Here is a 24321-nt window from a genome sequence, read left to right as displayed (position 1 = left end):
TTCACTAAGCTCTTTCTCTTAAATGCCATCTCTTGAAACTAGCATACTAATAAGAGGAAAAAAAGGTTACACTGCTTCCAGATTATGGGGTACGGGGCATATAGCTCCATTAGCAGAGATGTCAGGCAGATGTCATTTTCCCTTAGACTTCACTGCCCTCTTGTGGAGCAAGGCATAAAGAAAAACTGCAATTGTAATTAAATACTATATTAACATTTAATTGCTCGAATTCCTCACTTTATTACTCTTCAGAGAAAAAATAATCAAGAAAGTACATATCTATAAAGCTGCATTTTATTATACCGTGCCTCAGTGATGCTTTCACTGTATAAGCCTTACAGAAACAAAACGCATTTACCTCTAGGACTATACACAGGCACTCTAACCTATGGCAGTAACTTCAGAAAGCAGGTGCCTTTCCTCTTCAAGTATGTTCCACGTTACAAGAATAGCAAAACGCAATTGCTACGCACGGTATCTTCAATGAATGTACATTCAGTGAGAAAGGTCAGTGGCAAGCGTTTGACTTAAGATCCACACCAGTGGACACTGAGGAACGGAACTGCTTGAAATACAGCAAGCAGGAAAATTTTGTGCAGTCCAACTTCATGAAAATATTTTGTAAAATAAGCACAGGAATAAGTAGTGGAAATACAGAAGAAGAATAAACCTCTGGGATACACTTATCATGGTGTTAATAACCACACTGGGCCAGTAAGCACATCTCTGGAGAAGGGAGCACTTGTGAAGATAGAGGTTCAGCACTTGTGATGATAGAAAACAAAGCAGGGAGAGATGACATTTCCAGCTCAGGTGAGTTCTAGATTTTATGTGGACAATACAGCATGTTTATTGGCACTAATTCTATGATCATGAGAAAGCACATAGGCTCTCTGAACTATTGCTTCTATGCATCTGCTACACAGTAATAACATTATTTTGCATAGATACGTGAAATAATTTGCATACCTATGTGAAATAGCATTATTTTCTACAATTAAGAGTCAGTGAACCACTATGGTACTCAAGAGATAATATGAAAGTGAAGTAATATATTCACAGATTAATTGGAGAGATACTATAGCTCTGATTAAAAACCAGAAAGGAAAAAGTAATCAGGTTTAACTGAAAAATCTTCTCTGAACATATCTCCACCATAATTAAGGCAGCATTTGAACAAAATCTTCAATAATATTAAAGCAACAGTATTTAAGGTCTAACATTTTATCACTGCTCACTAGCTAGAATCACAAGGGCAGGTTTGAGCTTCAGAACACTCTCACTGTGTATCACTTTGCTATGAATCTTTTCCCTGCTGCTCAGCAATTTGTGACATGAAACATCAGGTATGACCTTCACCTACAGTTACGTCTTACCTTTAATACTGCAAAGGATATAGTCCATAGATTACATGTTTATATATATGTTTGTGGCTCCACATTTGTGCCGTTGAGAAGTGCAAATAACATGATTCTTGTGTATATGAAGATGGACCTACCTATTCATAAATGTGTAGCAAAATCAAAATGTACTATGTTCTAAGAATCTGACAATCTTAATGAGATTATTCCTCTCAGTCCACTAATTGAAGTATTTTAGTCACTATTTCTAAAATATTACTTTCTTTTGCAAGTGTTTGTACCATTTTTCTCCCATTTAGAATATAAAGATCTGCTTGAAACAAGGAGATATGGAATCACCGATTTCTGTTAGTCAGATAAATGACATGAATGCATATTCCAGCAGTAACTTCACATACAGTTACTGTACAGAATACACAGTCCTTAAACTGCAGAACATAATGAATTCTTTATTTTCTGGAACAGAGGCAGACCATCACAGAAGAATGATTTGGCTAGATATCAGAATACCTCGTCTTTTGGATATGGGCACACAGGACTGGTTCTGCCTAGCCTAGCCAACACATAATAGTAATTTTTGAATGTGGTATTAAAGGGAAAAGTAACTGGAATAAGGATGTTTAAAATGTTTAAAAACCATCACCACAAACACAAAAGGACAACAGGCATATAAGCTGAAGGAATATAAATTCTCCTGCTACTAATTTTCTGTCATCTGTTAATTTCCTACGTGGCAATAAATCTACATTGCAGTAGGTGCCACATGTGTTTCTACACCTCTGCCCTCTGCACCTGTTATTGACCGGTGTTGCAGGCAGGATAAAGGACCATTTTCTAACTTTTATGGCAAACCTTACAGCAATCTGCTACTTACTTTGTATTCACTGTGCACATGCTGGAAAAGACAGAATAACTTGAGGTCTTTCTAAGTAACTCACCAAGAAAAAAGAAAAGGTCTGATGTGGTAGTCCTTACCTTTGCATTGTAAACCTTGTCTCAAAAGACCCCAGAGCAACGAACCACAGTGGTCACAGAAGGTGGGCACTTTGTAATTGTGAATGCTGAACTTGTGAGGCATGTTGACACTGAAACGCTGGGATCCCACCTGCTGGGAAAGGGGAGCACAGTATATTTTACACTAATTTCTTTATAATTGGTGTATGCTTTGTTATGTCTTGAAACCAAACAGAATTCAAACAAGATGAAATAGGTCTATGTGAAGATGATGATCTTTGTGTTAGATATACTCCTGCTCTAGAGGTCTTCTCATACTTTATTTGGAGAAAGGAGGAGGAAGGGCCGCTGTTGTCCAAGAGATAAAGACTAAAGTCTACTTCCTAGTACTTCTGGGAACAACAAATACATAGCTATCAGGAAAGATCTCTTTATGTGGAAGGCAAGGAAGTCACTCCCAATTGTTTGAGGAGGAGGAGGCCAAACTAATACAGGACTGAGAAAGACAAATCTATCACAACCTCTTTATCTTTTCATATCCCACTCTTCTTTAGATTATGATAATGATAAATCACTGCATCCAGGGATTCCAAGGTATGATTACTTGTCAATTAAAAGACATAACTGATAAGATTTTATAGTGGCCACTGCATAGCAGAAGATTTATTTCAATGTTTTTCCTTCCCTTTCCTATTACTGCTGGCTTCTCTCCAGCGATCTAGTACCCCTTCTAAACAATGAGAGCATTATATCAGCAAAACATACAAGTCTCCACCAGTCTGGAGCCTGGGAATATAAATCCACACAAGATTTTGTATCTTCCTGTGAGTGCTACGCAAGAACAGCATTAGCCAAACACAGTCCTTTAATGGTCCTATGCATGTGATCAAATTTTGAATATAAAATACCGGTTGTGAATCAGATATTAAAGAATGGTTCCAGTATAAAAAATGGCAGACAACTGCACAACAGGAAGAATGAGATCAGTTAGCATCTCAGTCAAATTCATGTAAAAATTAAAAAGAACAGTTTAAACCATTACATACAACTCCGATGTGCAATTTAAAACCAGGGTTTTTAAGCATATGAATAATGGTTTTTACAAAATAAAACTAAGAAATGTACTTTTTCTGTATGGCCAAGGAACTGGGATCACCTACACACTACCTCACCTAATGAAAGATAGTAGGTCCTTGCCATTGCATGAAACTGAACAGAACAGTGAACATTTATTAGCTTTTCTGTTAACACACACACAAAAAACCCATCTGTATAAGATAAAGCATTCACTGGTTGCAGTTGAGGACTACAACTATTTAAAAAACCATAAACCCCACTTCCCTCCCCAGCCCAACCACAGAGTGATACCTCAAAGCTGGGGAATCTAAGGGAGCTTAACACTTCAGCAGCCACACTGCTCCATGGTGTATGACTGTTCACAGAAATTTACATTCATTTCCAAACCAAGCCTAGAAAGATCATCTTAGCCAAGAGAGACCTTTAACCCAAGTGAAAGCATTGCTTCGTTTCCAATTCTGATTCAGAGCTAAATATGCTGTTGGCAGATATACTTTCCTGACAGTATGGTTCTGAAGACAGCTAATTTAATTTTCAGGTGATGTCTTCATTTATTTAAATGCATGATAACAATATGGTGTTAATTTCATTAATATCCATATTGTGTTAATTCCATTAATATCCAAAAACTTGTTAGAGGTAGGGAGCAATTATGCTGGAAAACCTGTTAGCTATGTAGTACCTGGTGTTATCACTACCATCTTTACAACAGCCACGGGTTTTCTTCAACACCCAGATGGCTTTTTCTCTACATTTTTACTGTTTGGACACAGTCTTTGTTGAGGTGATTCTTTGCAAGCAAATCCTGGGCAGTCTTTTATGTTGATGTAAGAAACCCAAGCATACTGCCTATTCTATCAGCTGCTAATGACTCAGGCACACAAAATGCAGTTAAGGACAAAGGGTCCCAGCCTGCTTCTTTTGAATTAAAATGTCAAAACTTGGATTAACTCTGAAATGGAGAATGCTAAAAATGTAAAGGAGTGCAAAGAGCCCACTAAGCCTTTAAGCATTCAGATACTACAAGAAGTTTACTAATTAGAAATAAATTGCTGTACAATAATTCCCACACAAATGAAACTGTTATGGCAATCTGTCATTTTAAAGTAAATGCTATACTACAAGATGACCCGAAGGGCACAAAAATGTCTGTAACATTTATTGATTAAACAGAGGAGATGACACTATTTTTAACTGATGAAAGACAGAGTTTTATCTAGAAAATATATTTTATAAACATTTACCTCATCGTGAGTTTCCTGTTTTTTTAAGCCAGCACACTTCGTTATTATAAGTTCATGGCATCTCTTGTGGACGACACAAGTGCAAACTATAAACAAAAAACAGATGAAAGAATGAGTTTTCATGAAGATTCATTTGAAAGGAAAAGACTGAGCTCACAAAACTAGAAATGCTGGGCCCTGAAAGGCTGCAAGTGACTGATGACTTGATGAGTCCTACGAGGTAAGTCTGGCTTACAAAAGCAGAAGAAAGAGACTTTGAAGAGACCAAAGAATTTTAAAAGAACTAAAGCATATCTGCCAAAATCTCAGTATGTAAAACTACAAATTACCATCTGAAATATTAACCACAATTTTTCCTGTATTTTACATATTTGATTTCTTTCTTTAAAGTCCATGATCTCTGTATTATACACAACAAAACCAATTCCTGTCTGTAGAGCTTCCAGAGGAAAAGAGACATGAAGATTACTCATTGTAAAAGGCAACAGAAAAAAGCAAAGTCAAACATTCTTCTGGTAGCACATTATCATAAGTTGATAACTGTAAAAGGTTTCAGGAGGCAAAAATGATCTGTCAATATTCATACTGATTACTTAATGAACAACATTTGCACATATGACAGATAAGATTAGCAATTACAAGGTCTATCCTACTGTAGGATTCAAGGTCATTAAGTGAAGAGAAACCCTACAGAGTGAAAGAATTAATTCTTTTTCTTCTAGCTTTGGTCATTCTTGTAAGGAAAAAAAGGTCAGAACTCAAGGAACTTCTGCTGTATGTGTAATACAGTAATTCTTATTATAGCATGTAAAATCATTATTTGCATTTATTTACAGTGAGATTTCATTAAGTCTTTTGTAACTGAAAAATCATCACTAACTTGATTATTTCTACTCGTTAGATGAGAATTAAGTAGAAAAACATCATCCCAAAAAAATGAAGAGTACAAGAAATTGAGTTGAAAAATGGAGCTGAAAATAAAACACTTCTGCAGTCTTTGCTATAACCTTCTCTGATGGTGACCTCTATAATTACCACATCTATTTAATTACAGTCTTTGCAATTACCTGGCATTTTTAAACAAAGAATCTTCAGCAGAATAAAAAAATCATAATTTTATAATGCACAAAGTGAAAAATGAAGAAGCCAACATCTGCAGATATGCCCCCTCTAGTTGGATGTGCATTAAGAGGTATCTAGGATCTGCTGTTCAGTGATGTTAACTATGTTCCTACTTCATAAACAATATCTAAGTCCAGCAGTTTTGAAAAATCTCACCGTGCCTTGCTAGAAAGACTGTGTCTTTGGTGAGACAAACTTCTTATGATCATCTTGTGCTAAATTTTTGGCACTGTACGTATACAATGCTTGATGAAAATATCTTCTTACTTATATATTATAATACAATATATATACTCAAAATGTTCCCCTGTAGATTTTCTCTTACCTTGACATTGGTATCCCTGTTTTCCTATTACACCCCTGAAAATAAAACAGTGTTAGAGAATATGAAAAATACATACTTTTAATAATGACAAATATTTTTCTCTATTGGACATGTACAAGTGTAAAAGAATAGCTTCTTATAAACAATAATCTGATACTGCATGCCTAAACTGAAAGCAGTTCCATGTAGGAACTACATTTCAGCTGTCAAGAGGAAACAGGTAGAATGACAGGCCATGAATGGAGTTAGAAGTAAAGACACATTTACTGTAATAAAACAGGTGAAGCCAAAGGGTACATGGAAAGGGATCCCATCATATCCCATCATATGTGTATTAAGGCAGAATTCAGTATCTCTAGGTAACTTTGGAATACAGCCATAGTGTTGCTGAAAAAAATAACTGAAAACTGAATGTCTTCACCACTTTTCCCAATTTGAAAATTGCAAGTACTCAAAGTTGATGTAAATAATTTCTAAAAGGGAGTTCTTGACATACATTGTAATAATAAAGACCCTGTACACTGAGTGCCCCAAACCCTGGATCATTAGAAGTCTAATATTCCCATCTTCCATTAACTTCAGTAGGATGTATAGGTGCTTGGCATTTCTTAGGAGGATGATGGTGGTATTTTAGTACCTAATGAAGAACTCAGTCATCTTGATAAAATGTATAGGTCTAATATTAGGTCTAAATATACATTTAGGCACCTACAGAACACTAGGCTGCCTGTCTACACAGAATTCATAGTGTGTATCAGTCAGGAAAACATTGAACTTTGTGGCTCAGAGAATAAAAAAAACCACAACCACAACAAATTCTAACATTGATGATGGAAGTTTAACAGTCCTATTATCATCTGCCCAATTTATGACAGCTTAATATTAAAATGAAAAGAACTACTGCTTTATACTTTCTATACATATATACTTCAACAAAACAGGAGGATATGTCAATTCAAAGTTGCAAAGAAAGCAAAATTGCTTCATACCATATAAAATCTCTGCAGTGTGAACAGTATGTTGGTTGTCTAAGATAAGTGGCCATAAACTTGTGTCCATTAACCTGATGTACTCTACGTCGCACAGCACCCTGCCGCTTTCTGGGGCGCATACGTTCCCGGAACACACGTTCTTCATTGTCTTTGGGTGCTGAAACAGAGGAAAAAACCCCAATAAGTACTGGATGTATCAGACACAAATATGTGAAAACTCAGATGCAATACACATAGACATTCTTCAAAAATAAAGAGACTTGTCTCTACCTAGCAGTGCACAGGATAACTTCCCTACATTGTGGGTCAGTTTTCTTTTCTTAGCAAATTACTAAAGTGCAAGGGTTTTTTATTGCCATGTACAGAACTTCTCTTTGTTCTAAACCTTTATCTGTAAATTCATGCTAAGCTGGCAATGTCTCCTGTGCTATATCACTATCAAGCACACTGACAACCTCTTTAACAGTAATTACAGTTGGACTCTCCAAACAGCTTATACTTTCATCTCATTTGATCTTCAGGGGGGAAATAAAAATCCACCAAAAAATCCCTATGACTCCTGGTCCCCACACACTCAGCAAGTGTAAGGAAGCTGAGTACAAATACATATCAAGGCAGAACAAAACTTCCTTCCAGAACTGCTTACTTTGTAGGATTTCTGATTAAGATCTGAGCTTCAGGCTCCAATAATCCACTTTGATACTAATACACTTTCAGCAGAATGTTCAAAGGAAACCAGCTGTTCTTCTTAGCCAATTCCCATTCAATTGTATATGAGATTTAATGGTAGAGAAAGTAAAAAATGAAGTTGATGTGTCACAGAATGAAAATGTTCGGAAAAAAATCTCCAGAGCACACTGGGGCATTTTTCCCCAAGGCCTATTTGGGAAAGTATTGCTAACACCTCCCCAGTATTCTGTATGCATTTAGCAAAAGCTGAGAATGAGTTAGCCATGAAGAATCATACACTGTTGTTAATGAAAGACAGATTTCACAAGCACTCCTTGAGCCACTTGTGTGTCTACAAAACAATCAGATCTGGAGGAGACCACATTCAGTCGTCTGCTGTCAATTGGATCTATGCACTCACTACTTCAGTGCATGTAACACTTTGATGTGTATTTAACACTTGTCATTCTCTGAATTTCAGCTACCCTGAATCATTATGATGGCCTGAAGATGACAACTTTGGTCTGTTGCAAGGTTTTCTGTACATGAACAAGTTTTTCAAGCGACAATACAGTACTTAACAATAATACAAAGAAAATTAAAAGTCTGAGAATAACTCAGATCTATAGTATCCTCAGATTCTATCACAAACACTAAAACTCTATTTTTGAGGCTTGTATAATTAAAAGGTATTGATTAAGGAACTCCCAGGAAAGGGTCTTCAATTAAGCTAACAGATTGATATCCTGAGAAAATACAGAGCACAGACCCATAAATCAAGATCAGTTTCTTTCACCAACAGCAAGGGCTCGAACCCATGACGTTAGCAAGAATGGCATTGCTTTTCTGTTCTAAGTGAGCTCTCAGCAAATAAACATTGGCTTACACACAAGGCTAGGTTTCCCTTTAAGGAAGAGATAAAAAGTACCAAGTAGTTATCAATTATATCTATTTTTCTGTTGTCAATTATGTTTTTGCATTAAGAAAAACTCTGATGTCTAATGAACACCACAGCTCTTCCAAAGACTGTTTTCCACAAACAATAAAAACCAAGCAGTTAGAAATCCTACCAAAGACTCCTATTTCCAGTTTTCCAGCTTCTGAATGGTTTATTGACTTTATAAAGCTCTGGAAATATTCTGAAAGTTATTATTATAAGAAATAATTCTATATCAATGCAGAACTGGTCTTTTGGTTGTCATCCAGATTATAGAATTTGCTGAAGTATGAAGCCTGGATGTGAGAAATTAAAATCCCACTCTCCTGGAAAAAGGTTCTCAAAAAGTTATCCGAAATGAACAGGATGCTCCAGCAGTGCCGAGTTCACACTTGATATGATAATCAGTCCACAATATCACTTTTCTCCTTTTTTCATCTTAAGTGTAATTCTTCACAGATAAAGTACCTGTGATTTTACAGGGCAGGTAAAAATCCTGTTCTTGTTTTGGCCGGATAAACACAACAGCATGACACTATTTTTTTTTTTTTAAGTCAACAAAGTCTTCAAAGTGATTTAATTACTTACAGTTAAAAACCCCCAAACTTTGGTGTTTGTTTTTTGGGTTTTTTTTTTTGTTTGTTTGCTTGTTTGGGGTTTTTTTTTCAGAAATTGACTTGAAAACACTGACTTGAAAGCAGACATAAGCAATACATTTGGAATTACTCAATTAAATGGCAGGCCCCCATTATCGATATCATTTCCACCCAAAGAGCATCTCAGTGTGTGAGAAGGATGCTCCAACAACAGAAGGAAATGTAGTTTTCTTGATCTGCCTTAGGTAACATTGGGGGTCTGTTAGCCAGTTGCCCCAGAACCATCTCCTCTGTCAGTCTGCTGTTTTTTTTATCACTAAAGGCTAGAACTTGGCCAAACTCATGCACCACATCCTGTGTTAGTGTTCACCTGCAGAGATGAGTTCCATGTACACGAGTGGTGACTCCACAGCAATGACTTTGCCTCCACCTCACCTGTTATTACAGCCTGCGCACAGTCCCCACCTCGTCAGTCTGCAGCAGGACTTACTTGGGGGGGTTGGAGAAGCATCTGGCATTACAGTGCATGACTGGACACCGGATGACTGGACAACAGCCTTTCATCAAAGTAGACCAAGTCACAAGAGAAACAGACTCACCCATGAGCTTTACACTTAGTTTACATTCAGTTCAGCCAGCTTGTTCACTGTTTCCCAACAAAAACACATAAACAAAACTCTTCCACAGACCTCAAGCAAACCACTGCTACATCTTGCACAATTCACATGGCTGTTGTGGACCACAGGCACAAAACCAGGCATTAACTTTCCCAGGTGACTCAGAAGAGGATGATCACGTCTGTGCTGGCTCATTCCCAGGGTTGTGAACAACTCATTTCTAGTGGCACTGACAACAGTCTTATGTTTAAACTAAAATCCATTTATCTCATACTGAACAGCCACACTAAAGACATTCATTTAACTTTCTAAAGACATCTACTTAGAAAGTCAGCTACAATGCTGTCCCCAAACTTCTCTCATTGTTTGTAAGCAAAGATGAGTAAATACTATCAGACAACAAGGAGTACTTGGAAAAACCCCCAAGTGTGATACAGCCAACTAGTGTTTTAAGGACACAATTTAGAAAATGCTAGCACCCCAAAGAAAACTGGCCTTTTATACAGGTTTAAAAAAGAAAAAGTCGTACAATGGTATATGATAGATTCTAGAAAATACCACCAGGATACTACATATTGTGTGTGGCATTTCTATTCTTAGCAGAGGAGTTCAAATTAAATTAAGTGGATTTGTTGTAGTCAGTCTATAAGCAAGTTCGAATCTAAACAATTTATTCTCTCAGCAGTTATAGTCATCACTGAAGGTTATCGTTTCCTCTAAGAAAGCTGTTTCTTTATGTAACTCATTCTGTTCCCTATTTGGATTTTGAGTGCTTCAGTCCTTTATATTATTCAGCTTACCCATTTTAAATGCATTTATTTAACTTTCATGATAATTTCCAAGTGTTCATGGAGAACAGAGTCAATGCAGCACACTGAGTTTAGCTTTACATGATGGTACTTGAGAACTGGCAAATTTAGAAATAATTTTGTCTCAAAACTATACCCAGTAATGCCACTACTTCTTTTCATTACAAGCAAGAGTAACTGAGTTAGTTGGGAAGCAATAGGACATAATTGCTCTTATAGACTTGTACATACATACAAACAATATTGCCTACAATTTCAGAGGCTGAAAAGATTTCCAGGCTTAACTCCAAGCTCTTAGGGAAGTGTTACAAAAGTCAGAAGTATCTGGCATGCAGTGTTGTACAAAATTCATGAATACTTGCAAAATGGATGCTTAAATGAAGTGTCTGCTACCAGATTTAACACTTAATTGTGTATAGTATCTGCTAAGCATGAATTATAAGTCATAACTTAAAAGACAAGAAAGTGACACATTATGCTCAGCAACCCTCAAAGAGGGGACGATTAGAGGAGAAATACCCTGTACACCAAATAACCAAAGCTCAACCATGTTAGGTCCTGTTTCATACTAGAATAGTTTCATCACAAAGAAGGAGGGTTCAGTGAGGAGCACTAACTGCAACAAACAGAAATACCCTGTATGACAAAATGTGCCTTTTCCGTTTCTTACCCTCTATGCTGTAAGTACTTACAGAATTCTGACAACACACACAAAAAAATTGGAAAAAATATGGCAGAAAAAGAGGGAGAGATTACACATACAAAGAGGTTTTACAGTATTTGTTATTACTCACAGTGCCAACTTCTAAAAGGAAGCAAGCACCCTGGGCATTTCCTTTAATCTGGAGGGGACTGGTATTGAACAGTGACAATGTTGAGGGAGGGGAAAAAAATAATCATGTGTTTTAAACGAGTGGGTACTGCCCCACTGAAGCCAAAGTGCAGTCCATGTACAACAGTAACGCAGCAACTGATGTAGCTGCCACGTAACCCCCCTGTAACTGAACACTGTCATCTCCATGGCACTTCCTGCTCAAAGGGCTTTTCACCCCAGGCAGCATTGGGTGTCTCCATGTTGCTGTCACTTGCAACTACAACCAGTATCAAGAAAAAACAGCTGACTTAACATCAACCCTTAATAATTCCACAGAGCCCAAATGAACAACAAAAGCAAACAAATTATGACTGTACTGTTTTATTGCTGAAGATTAAAATTAAGAGTTTTTGTATCATATTTAAACCTGACCACTATAACCAGTATGCATGTACCGAAAAAGAGGGTTTATTTTAGCACTACATAATGTCTACTTGGAGAAAGGATACTGAGGCAGGAGAGGTAATTTGCTTAAAGTTATGTTGGAAAGTGAGAAAGGGCAGGAACATTGGCCAGGATGCCCCAGGACTCAAGACAGGGTAAGCAGATCATTATGCACTGAATTAAGTCTCAAAGGATTATTCCCAAATTCTGCTTTGGGCCTCTACAATAGAAGCATATATACTGTCATCAAGATTTTTCCACACTGAAACTGTTACAGGATTTTGCCTTTAAGGCTTTACTCTTCTCTAAAAGAGAAAAAAAAATCTAAACATCTCATGTATTTACATTTCTATCTCTTCTAAAGAAAAAGCCCTGCTAAGTAATAACAGATGCAACAAACTACTTTTGTGACTTTGAGAAAAAAAAATAGTAAGGTAAATGCTACAATAGAACTCCCTAAAGCTGTTAGTGATGAACACAGGAATCAATTGGATCATAGAATCACAGAATAGTTAGGGTTGGAAAGGACCTTAAGATCATCTAGTTCCAACTCCCCAGCCATGGGCAGGGACACCTCACACTAAACCATATCACCCAAGGCTTCATAGTTTACCACAGTCATAGAAACAGCATGCAATTTTTCTATGTCTCTTTCTATATTTCCAGACTATTTCTTCAGCAAAGAATAAACACAGGGGATTTGCTTACTAGATCTTGAATCTGCTTTCTTTAGAAAAGCTGACAGGAAATTTCTTGTTTAATAGGCGAAGAATCAGATCCTTAGATAACACTATATTGTTGAAGAAAACAAAGATGACGAGTGTTCCTAAAGAAATTGAAACAGGCTCACAAAATAGGTGAGTTTTAGAAGAGACAGGTATCTTGACAAATCACATCTGTTAACATGAGGTATTTACTAAATGCTTTGAAGAACAAATTGCATTTAAAAATATATCAAGCCCAAATATGGTTTTGTAGCATGGGCTCAGACTCAAATTTATTTGCCTCCACACATATGCTTATCTTTAAGTGCTTAAATTCTTATCTAAAAGACAGAATCTGCCTATATGTATTTAAAGACTTCCCTTGACATACTGACAGATAAATGTGATTGGGGTTGTGAAAGGCATAATGTTTTGTTACAAAACCCCCAAATAAGTAACAACAAAAAAGGCCAAACCAACCAACCAAAAAAAAAACCCAACCAACCCCCACAAGAAAACCCCCAAACCAACAAGAAAACCAAACCTATAAAGCTATCCAGATGTGTATTTACACGTGTTTCAAACCTTCTCTATATACTTATTATCATGAACACATTCATTAGCTCACTCGAAGCTGAAGGCACAACATTCCTTTCAAAGGGAAATACTTTCCCATTAATTCACTTAATAAAGGAGGACATATTGCCTGGAAGTACTAAAGGGTCTCATAGATATTAAGACTGGCCCGATGGCAATTTCAGCACTCAAAAGTCCAATTTAGTTTTCATAAACATCCTAATTTCCAAAAACTGAGAATGTGTTCAAGCAAAATTCTCCTTCAAATGACTTTGAGGTTTTCCTTCAGAAAACCTTCAAGTGAACCCTCACAAGTTTCTGCTCTCCATCTGCACAGTGCCAGATGAATTAGTGACAACTCACACAAGCTTAAGGTAATAAAACTGTGGAATTAAACATGGTCATCTTCAGATGATGATACAGCACATTTGAATAAATCTAGCATTTAATGAACTGTTTTCTCTTTTACAGGACCTGTTGATTGGACAACTGGTAGGGGATGGATATATGTTGCCCCCATTTTTTAGACCTCTGGGGGCTCACACATATGACAGGAGTACTAACCTCATCTTTGAGGGCGAAAGCAGCAATTCCTAGTTGTCAGATCTACAAAGTAAGCAAATCAGAGACAGTTTCCTCCTAATTCCTCTCAATTTCTTTATTTGTGGAATTCACCATTAAACAGTCAAGAAATACGGTATTCCTAAAATAAAGAACTTGTAGCTACAATTTCCACATTACATTTTATTTGACAAAAGAAGTTCTATTGCTAGAAACACCACAGGGAAGCTATTGTTGTACGACAAGTTTTCTGAAAAGTCAATTTCACATCTGAGGCTTTTAAAACTAAATTTCAACTTTGAAGACTTTTTTCCACAAGACAAAACCTATAGCTTTTTCAGGTGGAAAGGAGATGTCACCAAAAACTGGTAAAAAGAACCCTCAATGCTAACTAAGGCTATTTCAGTCTTCCAATGTTATCTTTCAGGAGGAACAAACAGCCTCATTCTAAACACAATGCCCTTATGTCAATAAATCTGCAATTGAAATTAGAGAGGTGGAAATGCATTCTACATGTGGTAAATACTAAAGCAGGAGAAAAAATTTACTCCACAGAATGCAATGGGTCTACTCATGTCCTAACTAGTAATGTGAGATAATTTGTAAAATGTAGAACAGGTTTTGTGACAGAACTTGATGTCATAAACTTACAGGAAGAAAATTAATTTAGTTTGGGTCAGTGACATTCATTTCATGTTGACAGAGTTTTAATAATGAGTTTAGTAGCCTAGTGTTAGTATTGATAGTGGTTAATCCTGACAGGATAACAAGGTGTAAAATATCTTATTATATCAACTACTTACTAAAGCTAAAAAAGTACATGATCTTTCAAATTAAGAAACTATATATACAATATACTACTACTACCAGTTATTATTTTATTGTAACTATGATCAAACCAAAAGTCATCCTTAGTTCCCTACCCTTCTTGCTGCAAGTCTGCAAACATGTCCTGCACTGTGATTGCACTATGCTCCTTGGAGCATGCCCAAGTCACTTGTGGTGGTAGTAGCTGTGGTTGATAATCTGGTGACATATAAAATCATGGAATAGTTTGGGTTGGAATGGACCTTCTAAGGTCATCTAGCCCAACCCTTGCAATGAGCAGGGACATCTTCAACTAGCTCAAATTGCCCTATATGATACAGGCTCATAATGACTGTCCTTTGACCATGTTCAAGGAAAGAAGGAAAATGTGACAAAACATCACAGACGGGGCTGCTGTGGAAGATCAACTTTCAAAGTAGTGTACACATGCATGTTTATTTTAACAGAGCTCCAAGCTATGGAAGCATCTTCAGGGTCAACTGACCTCTCTGCAGGGTCAACACCTGAGGTGCTGGTGTTCGTCAGTTCCTGGAAAGGAAATGGTGTTGTGATGCTAAGAAGGAAAACAAGCATTGTGAAAATTTCAGGACAAAGCCCTTTTCCCAGAGGTAACTACTAAACCAGACAGATCCCGAATGACAGTATTTTAAGCCTGTGTTTGGGATAGATCAGAGAAGTACAGGAGTCTTTTTCTAATAGCTGCAAAAGCTACACAGAGCATGATGAAACACAACCTTCTGGAGTTTCTGGTCTTTCAAAAGAGTTGTTTTGCCAATATTTATTCAATCCCAGCGTTGTTCCTTTGCCATAGAATAACACAAGCATAAGTGCAGGCACCTGGGAGACACCCAAGCCCAGTCTCTTGCAGCAGGAAAGGGCCTCATGCACTTCAGGTACCCTCAGCTTCCATTTTCTGATGGTTCTTGAAAATGTCCAGTGAGGGAAATTCCACAATGCACTCATGTATCTTATTTCACCACTCTGGCAGGCAGGCTCTTTTGCTAATAGCCAACCTAAATACTGCAGTATGTTATGCTGGATGAGTGAATGGCAACCTGAAAAAGCAAGTCTTTGCCAGCACAGAAAGTACTGAATTATTTGTAGCAAGGCAACCGTTATTCTGTTGTACACCATGCAAAAAACACAGGGGCTGGGGATGGCCAGAGACACAGCAAGAGGCCATGGAAAAGACAATTGTAGAAATTTTGCATAGTTCTCAGTCCACAGCAAGACAGAAGCTTTGAACTAAACAGGTCCCCATGGGTATCCCAGTCACATGCTAGCTGCAGAAAAAGCTGTTATATCTGAAGGTAAAAAGAGGAATGAAAACCACTTCCTGCCTTTAAGCTACTAAAGTCTCACAAGTCCCCTTGCTGATTTCATTTCCAGATCCCCCTCCCGACAGCACTGTTTCCATCCAAGCAGAGAAATGTATGTAAAACAGCTCACTTGAGCTAAAAAGTCCATATTAAATCTTACAATTCCATGTAACCACATTAAGGGCTGATGGTGTATAACCTACACAGGTCAGAGAAGATGGCTTGCAAAACATTAATTTTATTATGGTTATAGCCCTCCCAAAACTCAAGCCTGTGATACACATTGCACACATTCAGGTTTTCAGAGTGCTTCACATCATTCTGAGGTGTCACCACTGAAGATACGAGAAGAACATCAACTTCAGAAAGTTTACTTTGGAGAAGTGATTCTTTTTGCTTTTTAATCTTTTTCTTCATTTGTTTCTAAAGTACTAACTACTTGCTTGTATTCTCCATGGGGCAGAGAGAGTTCACAACAGAACTGCTTGTGATTCAAAGATCCTCAGGCAGCATCTATGCAATAACTGCGAAAGCCAGAGAAGATTTCATATTCCTTTATCCCAGGCAGGAAGAATCCCTGGCCTGACTGACACTGAATTCTCAATACTCTGCTCAAAAAATGCTCAGGAAGGCCAGAGGAAGTTTCAAGGACAGGAAGAGTAAATGATATGTTAATATTTTCTTTACAGGCTTTTTTCTTATACTCTCTGAAAATTAAAATGCCATTTTTCCAACATATTAAAATAGAAGCTGCAAAACTTTGGAAGTTATTTCCTCCCAGCAGTATTAAAGTGGTAAGACACAAAGTATCCGTACCTTTGTGTAGAGATATCCACTGATGAGACTGTAATGGCTCTAACAAACAGGAGGATTTGACCTCAAGCAGTAGGACTCCTTATAAGAAGTAACAAGTGAGACAATTACCTTCATAGCCATTGTTTGCCAAATAGTTTCAGGGTCCCTTATACCTGTTTTCTCACTGTAACTGCAGTAGCTGTCTGCTTAGGCAAACAATTTACAATACTATTAAAACATCAAATTATTAAGTGTTGGGAAAGCAATCTTTCCATAGTGAAACAAGAAAGCAAACTATTTGTAACTCAAAATAACATAAAAGCCTCAGTTTTCTGAAGTAAATTGGCACCAAAGGTTGTCCATACAACCAGTATCTAGCCACTGCTACATTATTTCTTGTTCTTATGACATATTCTGGGTAATATGCTGAGTTACAAAATGCACCATAGTCTCTTGATACATACCAGAAGCAGGCACCTGGCTGCCACTGGTGTCTGAACTCCTCTGTGCCAGCCCTTCATCTAACCAGGAAGCCAAATCTGGTCAAACTTTGAACCAGTCTGCAGGAACAGCAGTGGGCATCATTGGAACATGCTCTGAGACAGCCCCATCACAGCAACCTGAGCCCGTGGGTCTGCACCAACTAAATCCTGCCAGTCACCTCACGGATGGCTGCCAGACAGCCTCACAGAAATATCAAGCTTTCTAATAAAATCACAAGCAGTTTTAATCATGTTTCTCCTTTTGTTTCACCACTTGTATCCTTTATAAATTGGTTCTGCACACTAAAACCACACAATTACCTTTGCTCTGTCTGCAGTGGAGCCTGCAAGCACCCAAAAGGTAAAAGGTCCTCATTTAAATTGCAGATATATTTTTTCCTTTCTTGGATGCAGGGTGTAGGAGTATATAAGTAATCAAACTTTGGACTTTTAATGTTTCACAACTCTACTGTTGAACTGGATAAAAGAAATGAAAGATATTAGTGTTATACATCACCTTAGAAATGGCTGCTCTCCAAGGCAGCTGCCACCAATAAATAACATCTGCCACTTCTTTCCCCATTTTTACCCAATATATAACCCATAACAGACTTTCACTGGTGTTTGAACATGTCACTGCTCTTCCAGGTTTGTGTCTTTTATTAAGGGCTGTATTATGACAATCCTGTCACCATCTACCAACATCCTTATCTTGCCCATTTCCTAAGTGGGCAGATCTTGCAATCATTTGTAAGACAAAAATGAGCCACAGCAGAACTCATTCCTTCTTTTCATTGTCTTTCTTACAAACGTGGGAGGATTTTTTCTTATTGATAACCCCCCACAAGCACACAACAAAAGCTTAATTAAGAATACATCTGACTCATAAGCAGCGCTATTAAAGCACCTCCCCCATCTATGTCTTTCAACATTAAATATATTATTACTAATTTCCATTCAGAGAACAGTAATAGATGTATTATGTAAATCCTGAAGGACTCATACAATTTATTATCAGCATACTACTTCATAACACAAATTTAGCAAAGCATTTCTGGATATGGCTAAATGAAAGAGAGTATTTGCTGTGCCACTTATTTCAATGGAAACCTTTCAACATTCAAAGCATACTTATCTGCTCTACCAGATGTTAATTCCATGCATCTATTGCATGGGAGAAATGAAACTTGCCGAACAGTATGTTCTTTCTCCATGCCAGGCTTATGAGCACAGCATCATGAGGTAATTGTAAATGGTGAGTTTGCATATTGTCAGTAGAGTCTGAATGTAATACATAGGTTTTTACTGGGGGGGGATTTGACACATGATGACCACCTTCATGACCTATCTTTGGAAGAAGTATTTTTCAGTGACAAGATTAACTAAGAGAAGTTTCAGTGCCTTTTATTTCCTTTTGGATTTTGGTTATTTTACTGTCAAAACTCTATATAAGAATAAAAACCAAGTGTAATAAGGTGAGGATCAGTGCGTTAGCTCACCCTCCTTTGTGGAAGGAATTTGTGGTCTACCATGCATTTGCTAACAGCTCCATCACATGCCCTGATTTGTAATGTTGGACTGTTACTTATAAATGCACTGCTGATTTTTCCTTTTGCAGGTCTTCAAACAAAAGAACAGTAAAAGGATCTTTCCTGCTTCTCATGACTCCCAGCAAAGTTTTGCAGCAGATGAGGTTTTGCAAAGCATGCTACCTGAAATACAGAATTACATGAGAACCATGGCTCTTCTTAAACAAAGCAACATGTATCTAGCCCTCAGGTTATGGAGACAAGCTTGAAAAACGTGACATGAATGTATGTGAAGACTGAAAAGCACAAAAAAGTTCAAGTGGAGGTCATCCCCTCAACTTTATTATGGAAAATCTTGTCTCTGTGCCCTGGATACATGACTTGAAATCAGTAACTGTGTTTGTGTGGCTAGATTTCGGTAGCAGCAGAGCTACAGGGGTTGATTCTGCAAGAAGTTGCTGGAAGCTTCCCATGGGTCAGATAGACCCAATGCCAGCTGGATCCAACAGTGACCTGTTGCTGGCCAAGGCTGAGCCCATCAGCGATGGTGGAAGCACCTCTGGGGTAACATATTTGGGAAAGGGAGGGGGGAACTGCAATAAACCAGCAGCAGTCAGAAGGGAGGAGTGAAAATACGTGATAGAAAGGGCTCTACAGTCATCAAGGTCAGTGAAGAAGGAGGGCAGAAATGCTCCAGGCGCCAGAGCAGGCTCCCCTGCAGACCATGGTGAGGCAGGATGTCCCCGTGCAGCAGATGGAGGTCCACGGTGGCACATACCCACCTGCAGCCCATGGAGAACCCCAGAGCAGGGTGGGATGTCTCAAGGAAGGAGGGGCAAGGCAAATGTGTTTTTAAGATTTTTTTATTATTTCTCTTTATCCTACTCCAATTTGATTGATAATTATTAAATGAATTTTTCCCAAGTCAAGTCTTGCCTGTGACAGTAACTGCTGAGTGATCTCCCTGTCCTTATTTTGACTTGTAAGCCTTTTGTCATATTTTTCTCCCCCCCTGTCCAGTTGAAGAGAAGAGTGATAAAGTGATGGGGACCTGGCATCCAGCCAGGGTCAACCCACCACAGCTAGTAACACTTTGTGTCTTAATGTATAAGGCATATACATGGATAAAAGACAACACTCTCTGTTTGAAACAAGTTACAGAAACTCAGCTATTCCTAACTTTTGCTACCTTCTTGATATTTCAAACTTCCTGCCCTCAGTGGTCATATAATTATTTAAATCCAGTTCTCCATTCCTTTGCTTAGACAGATCTAGCACTGTCTTTCACATTTTCAGTGATTTGGTGAGCATGTGGCTCAAGCTTCCACGTAAAATGAAAAGTGCTTCTGGCTTATGAAAAGATACTTAATTGGACACCTAATTTCCATCTGAGTCAGAATTCCAGAAAGGTTTTTAAGCATCAACTTCTTGAAGTCATCTAATAGGACCTGAGCTATTTTTCCTGACCTATGGCAGATCAAGTCTCTAATAAAAAATATACTCACAGAGGAAAAGAATTGGCAAACAGCCCTTGAAGAGGCAACAGATGTGTTGACTGAGATGCATTTTGGTTTTCATAGTTCTCTAAAATTGATGTAATATTCAAGAATGCTTAAGAACTTACTGATAGAAGCAGCTGGCAAGTGGGAAGGGTGGGATGCTGGATGATGAGGTGCTTTACTGTAGGAATTAAGAAAACAAAAAAGACCAAGATGGAATAAGACAGTTTTAGTCCTCTCACTCTGGAGAAAGAAACTCAGAGAAAAATAGGATGTGAAAGAAAAGGGAGAGAGGAATGAAAGTGAAACTAGCATTGATGAAAGAGAACACATCAGAGAATAGTCCTTTTCCTCCCTCTAGGATGAACTGGGAGCAATGCAGCTCTCACCAGTCAAAGGCCAATCTGAGTTTAGGATTATTGTCAATTGGTAAATTATTTCCTTTCTACCCATATGTTGTAAAGAAAAGTTAATTCTCCCTAAGAGAGTTAACTCTTACATAGAACTAGCAGATATATATTTTCTGGTGTCTTCAATACAAGAAGGATATGGAGCTGTTGGAGCAAGTCCAGAGGAGGGCCATGAGGATTACAAGGGGTCTGAAGCACATGAAGACAGGCTGAGAAAGTTGGGGCTGTTAAGCCTGGAGAAGATGAGGCTGCATGGAGACCTTACAGTGCATGCCAATATCTGAAGGGGGCCTAAAGGATGCTGGAGAGGGACTGGAGTGATAGGACAAGGGGTAATGGGTGACATTAAAACCTTAAAACTAAAACAGGTGAAGTGCAGGTTAGATATATGGAAGAAGTTCTTTACTGTGAGGGTGGTGAGGCACTGGAAGAGGGTACCCAAAGTGGTAAATCTTGAGTTCCTGGTAGTATTTAAGGCCACGTTGAACAGAGCCCTGGGTGACATGGTGTGGAGTGTGGGGTGTTCCTGCCCATGGCCGGGGTGTTGGAACTAGAAAATGTTAAGGTCCTTCCCAACCCTAACCATTCTATGATTCTATATATGTACGAAGTTAGGTAAGGAAAAGCATTCAATATCTGTATTTTTTTTCCACAGGGCACATGTCTTGCAGTGCTTTAAGAGAATGGATATTCTCATGCCTAAAGATTTGCTAATGTTTTCCCAAAGATACTGAGCCAACCAAGTTCACTGAAACAACCAACTTCAAAACAATAGATGCTGCTTTAGACCCGCTATTGTTTTCTTCAGATACATGATAAAGCTAATTCAAACTATGTTTATGCAGAACAGGTATGGAGCGTCAGCTTAAGACAGCTGCATATTGTATTCTATTACATTACTCTAAACTAACTGATAGCTGTATACTGTAGCTGAAAGGGAAAATGTAACTCAAAAAAACCCAATGCATTTTTTTCTTTTCCAGCACAAAGATCAAATCAAATGTGACTTCAAGAGCCAAACAATGTTCTCCCTATTTAGTCCAGAAACTAAATCAAACAATGAAAACAAAGACCACACAATTCTTGGAATTAACTCTTATTTAATTTTTCTCTTATTATTCCAGTGCTTTAACTGTTTCTCATTCAGCACTGACTTTCTTCACACCAGCAGTACTACCTGTGGATATTCTAAGGCATCAGGTAATCTCTTCTGCCACTGACAGCACAAAATTCATCTGGAAACATGTGCAGAGCAGAAGCAAGAGCATCCAAGTGAAATCTGTGGAGGGCAAAGGGAATGACAAGAAGACTGCCTGCAGCACCAAGGACGGTTATTTGTACATGCTCTATGCTCTATATGCACAGTCATATGAGGGTAAGTTCTATCCTTGGTTACAGCCCTACAGCTACGCCAGAGAACAGAGACGTACAAAAAAAATCAAGCAGAATTTGGCTCAGTTTACTTACAGTAGAGATAAAAAAAGAAACCTTGATTGCCTATGTCCAAACCGTAAGGATACAAAATGTTCTAGCAATTGTACAATACTAACCTCTACAACTTCATTCCATTTATTGTTCTGTTTTATTCACAGAGACAGCAGACGCTTTAAAAAAAGCTTTCCTTAAAAAATTCAAGTCACAGCCCATGATCTCAAAGCCTTTCTGTCCTCTGGCTTCCCAAGCACCTCTGCTCATTTTCAAACACTACATAATTCATTTGCACTGAGCCTTATCAGGTTGCTGAATAAGAATGTGAAAGTCAGCTGGCTGTAAGCTGAAAAAAATATATTTGGTGCCTCCTCATTGCTGCTGTCACCGATTTAGCTGTTCCCATGGTAAACTTAAATACCACCGCAGGAAAGCTGTATCACCTATCAATTCACAAGTTGAGAAGCGTGGTGTATGGAGATTTGATTTAACAGATCCCAGAACTGTCTGGTTGAAGGATGTGGCAGTTGAAAGTTGGAGGCTGGATTTATTTCTTTTTCTTTTTTTGCTTTTTAAAAAAACTTGTATAATCTCAAGAATAAGACATATGGCAGCATTTCCAAGTTGGTTTCAAAGAGCTTTTGATTTCCCACTTACTCTCTTCAAGTGTGAATTACCTAAGAAGGTGTCAGAAGTTCCTCGAAAAAATCATTTAGCATTGGTTGTCTTCAGAAAAAGAACTTCTAGAGAGAAACTCCCACCTTTTTTCTTTAAAATAAAAAAAAGTATTTTGACAGCTCTGTAGCTGAAGGCTCTGCCTTGACTACCCATATGACACATCACAGCACTCATGAATTAGTTCTTTACAATCGTTTCAATTCAGAAATGCTTCCTCAATGATAACGAGACAAAAACACCCTCAGAAAGAGATCATCCCCCAGACTAGAAAGACATTTTTACCATCAGAAATTGCAGGGGTAAGAGCTAATGTCTCCTACAAAACCTCCACCTTTTGTAAAAACCTATCAAACCCCAAATACATTCTTACATGCTGAAAAAATTTCTCTAAAGGTCTTTTCTTTAATAAAACATTACCTTTGCCATTAGCATATTAGTAGCCAAATAACAATATGTAATGCATTTTCAAAAAGATGAAAAAAGCCAATTTTTAAAAGCTAATTTAGATTAAATATAGCCATGCTTATAGTCTGCCCTTTTCTTTATTCCACAGCCAAAAAACAGCAACCAAAAGATGTTAACAACAAAAAAACCCACACCATAAGGATTCTTCTTAGTAAGTAGAAATGAAATGCAAGGCAACTGAAACAAAGCATTTCAACATTTGAGTACTCAAGTCTCTTCACTGCCAGTTATAAACCTCCCAGCAGCACACCCTACAATACACAAAACCAAACTTCTTTTTGGCGCACATGGAACTTCAGTGAATCCAAACCAGTCAACTGCAATGAGTGATTTTGTGATCCTGTATTTTTGGGACGACCATAACAAACTTGCACTACAAAGTACGTATTTTTCTAAGATACAGAGAACCTGACTGAACTCAGATCTATTAAATGTGCCTTAAATCCTATATCCAAACCCAGAGGTATTCAGAATAGCTGCCCATATTTAGGAACTTGGACCCCTATGTCCACACTGCAGGATCAGTTTGCCTGTTCTCCTGCATACAAGAATATCACCTTATTACATACAATACCCCTTGCTTTATGATGGAAAAAAAAAGGTCCAAGAAAATGAGATGTAGCTAAGCGATTTTCAGTCAGCACACACAGAACATTAGGGGGAAGAAAGCATTCCTCTGAGCAAGCATTAGCACTATTATTAGCAGCATCTAAACTTATTTAAAATAATTATTCCAGTATCTATTCCAGCAAGCAATACAAATTACACTTGTCCCTTAGATAGAAAGTCAGACACAAAATCATGAATATGATCCTTCCTCTGCATTGTATTTATTTTACCAGAAGCAAGGAAAAAACACTACACAGGGTTCCTGGAAACTAAGGGCAAAAATAAATCTTAGCTTAAGAAAGGCCATTCTAAACATTATGATTATTGTGGCAGAGCTTTGGGTTTGATGAAAATGGATTGTAGGCAATTTAGCAAGATGGAGAAAGCTGTATCACAAATTAAAAGCAGTTAAAATCTCAGTTTGACATTCGTCAGTTGAATACACAGAGATCAGAAGAGACATTATATTAGATACCA

At 37.8% G+C, this 24321-nt stretch overlaps 1 protein-coding gene across 1 annotated transcript in view; it reads right to left on the bottom strand.

Moving 5' to 3' along the window:
- The window catches only part of PRKCE (protein kinase C epsilon), a 282199-nt gene that overhangs the window by 99348 nt on the left and 158530 nt on the right, over positions 1 to 24321 (bottom strand). The window contains exons 3-6 of the mRNA XM_005144578.3: positions 7073 to 7232; positions 6084 to 6118; positions 4637 to 4722; positions 2337 to 2469 (exon numbers count right to left, since the gene is read on the bottom strand). Of these exons, the coding sequence (XP_005144635.2) occupies positions 2337 to 2469; positions 4637 to 4722; positions 6084 to 6118; positions 7073 to 7232 (414 nt within the window). The remainder of the gene's footprint in view (positions 1 to 2336; positions 2470 to 4636; positions 4723 to 6083; positions 6119 to 7072; positions 7233 to 24321) is intronic.

This window comes from Melopsittacus undulatus, chromosome 3 (assembly GCF_012275295.1).
Source record: "Melopsittacus undulatus isolate bMelUnd1 chromosome 3, bMelUnd1.mat.Z, whole genome shotgun sequence".
NCBI classification, from domain to species: Eukaryota; Metazoa; Chordata; class Aves; order Psittaciformes; family Psittaculidae; genus Melopsittacus; species Melopsittacus undulatus.
This window is presented reverse-complemented; position numbering and strand designations above follow the sequence as displayed.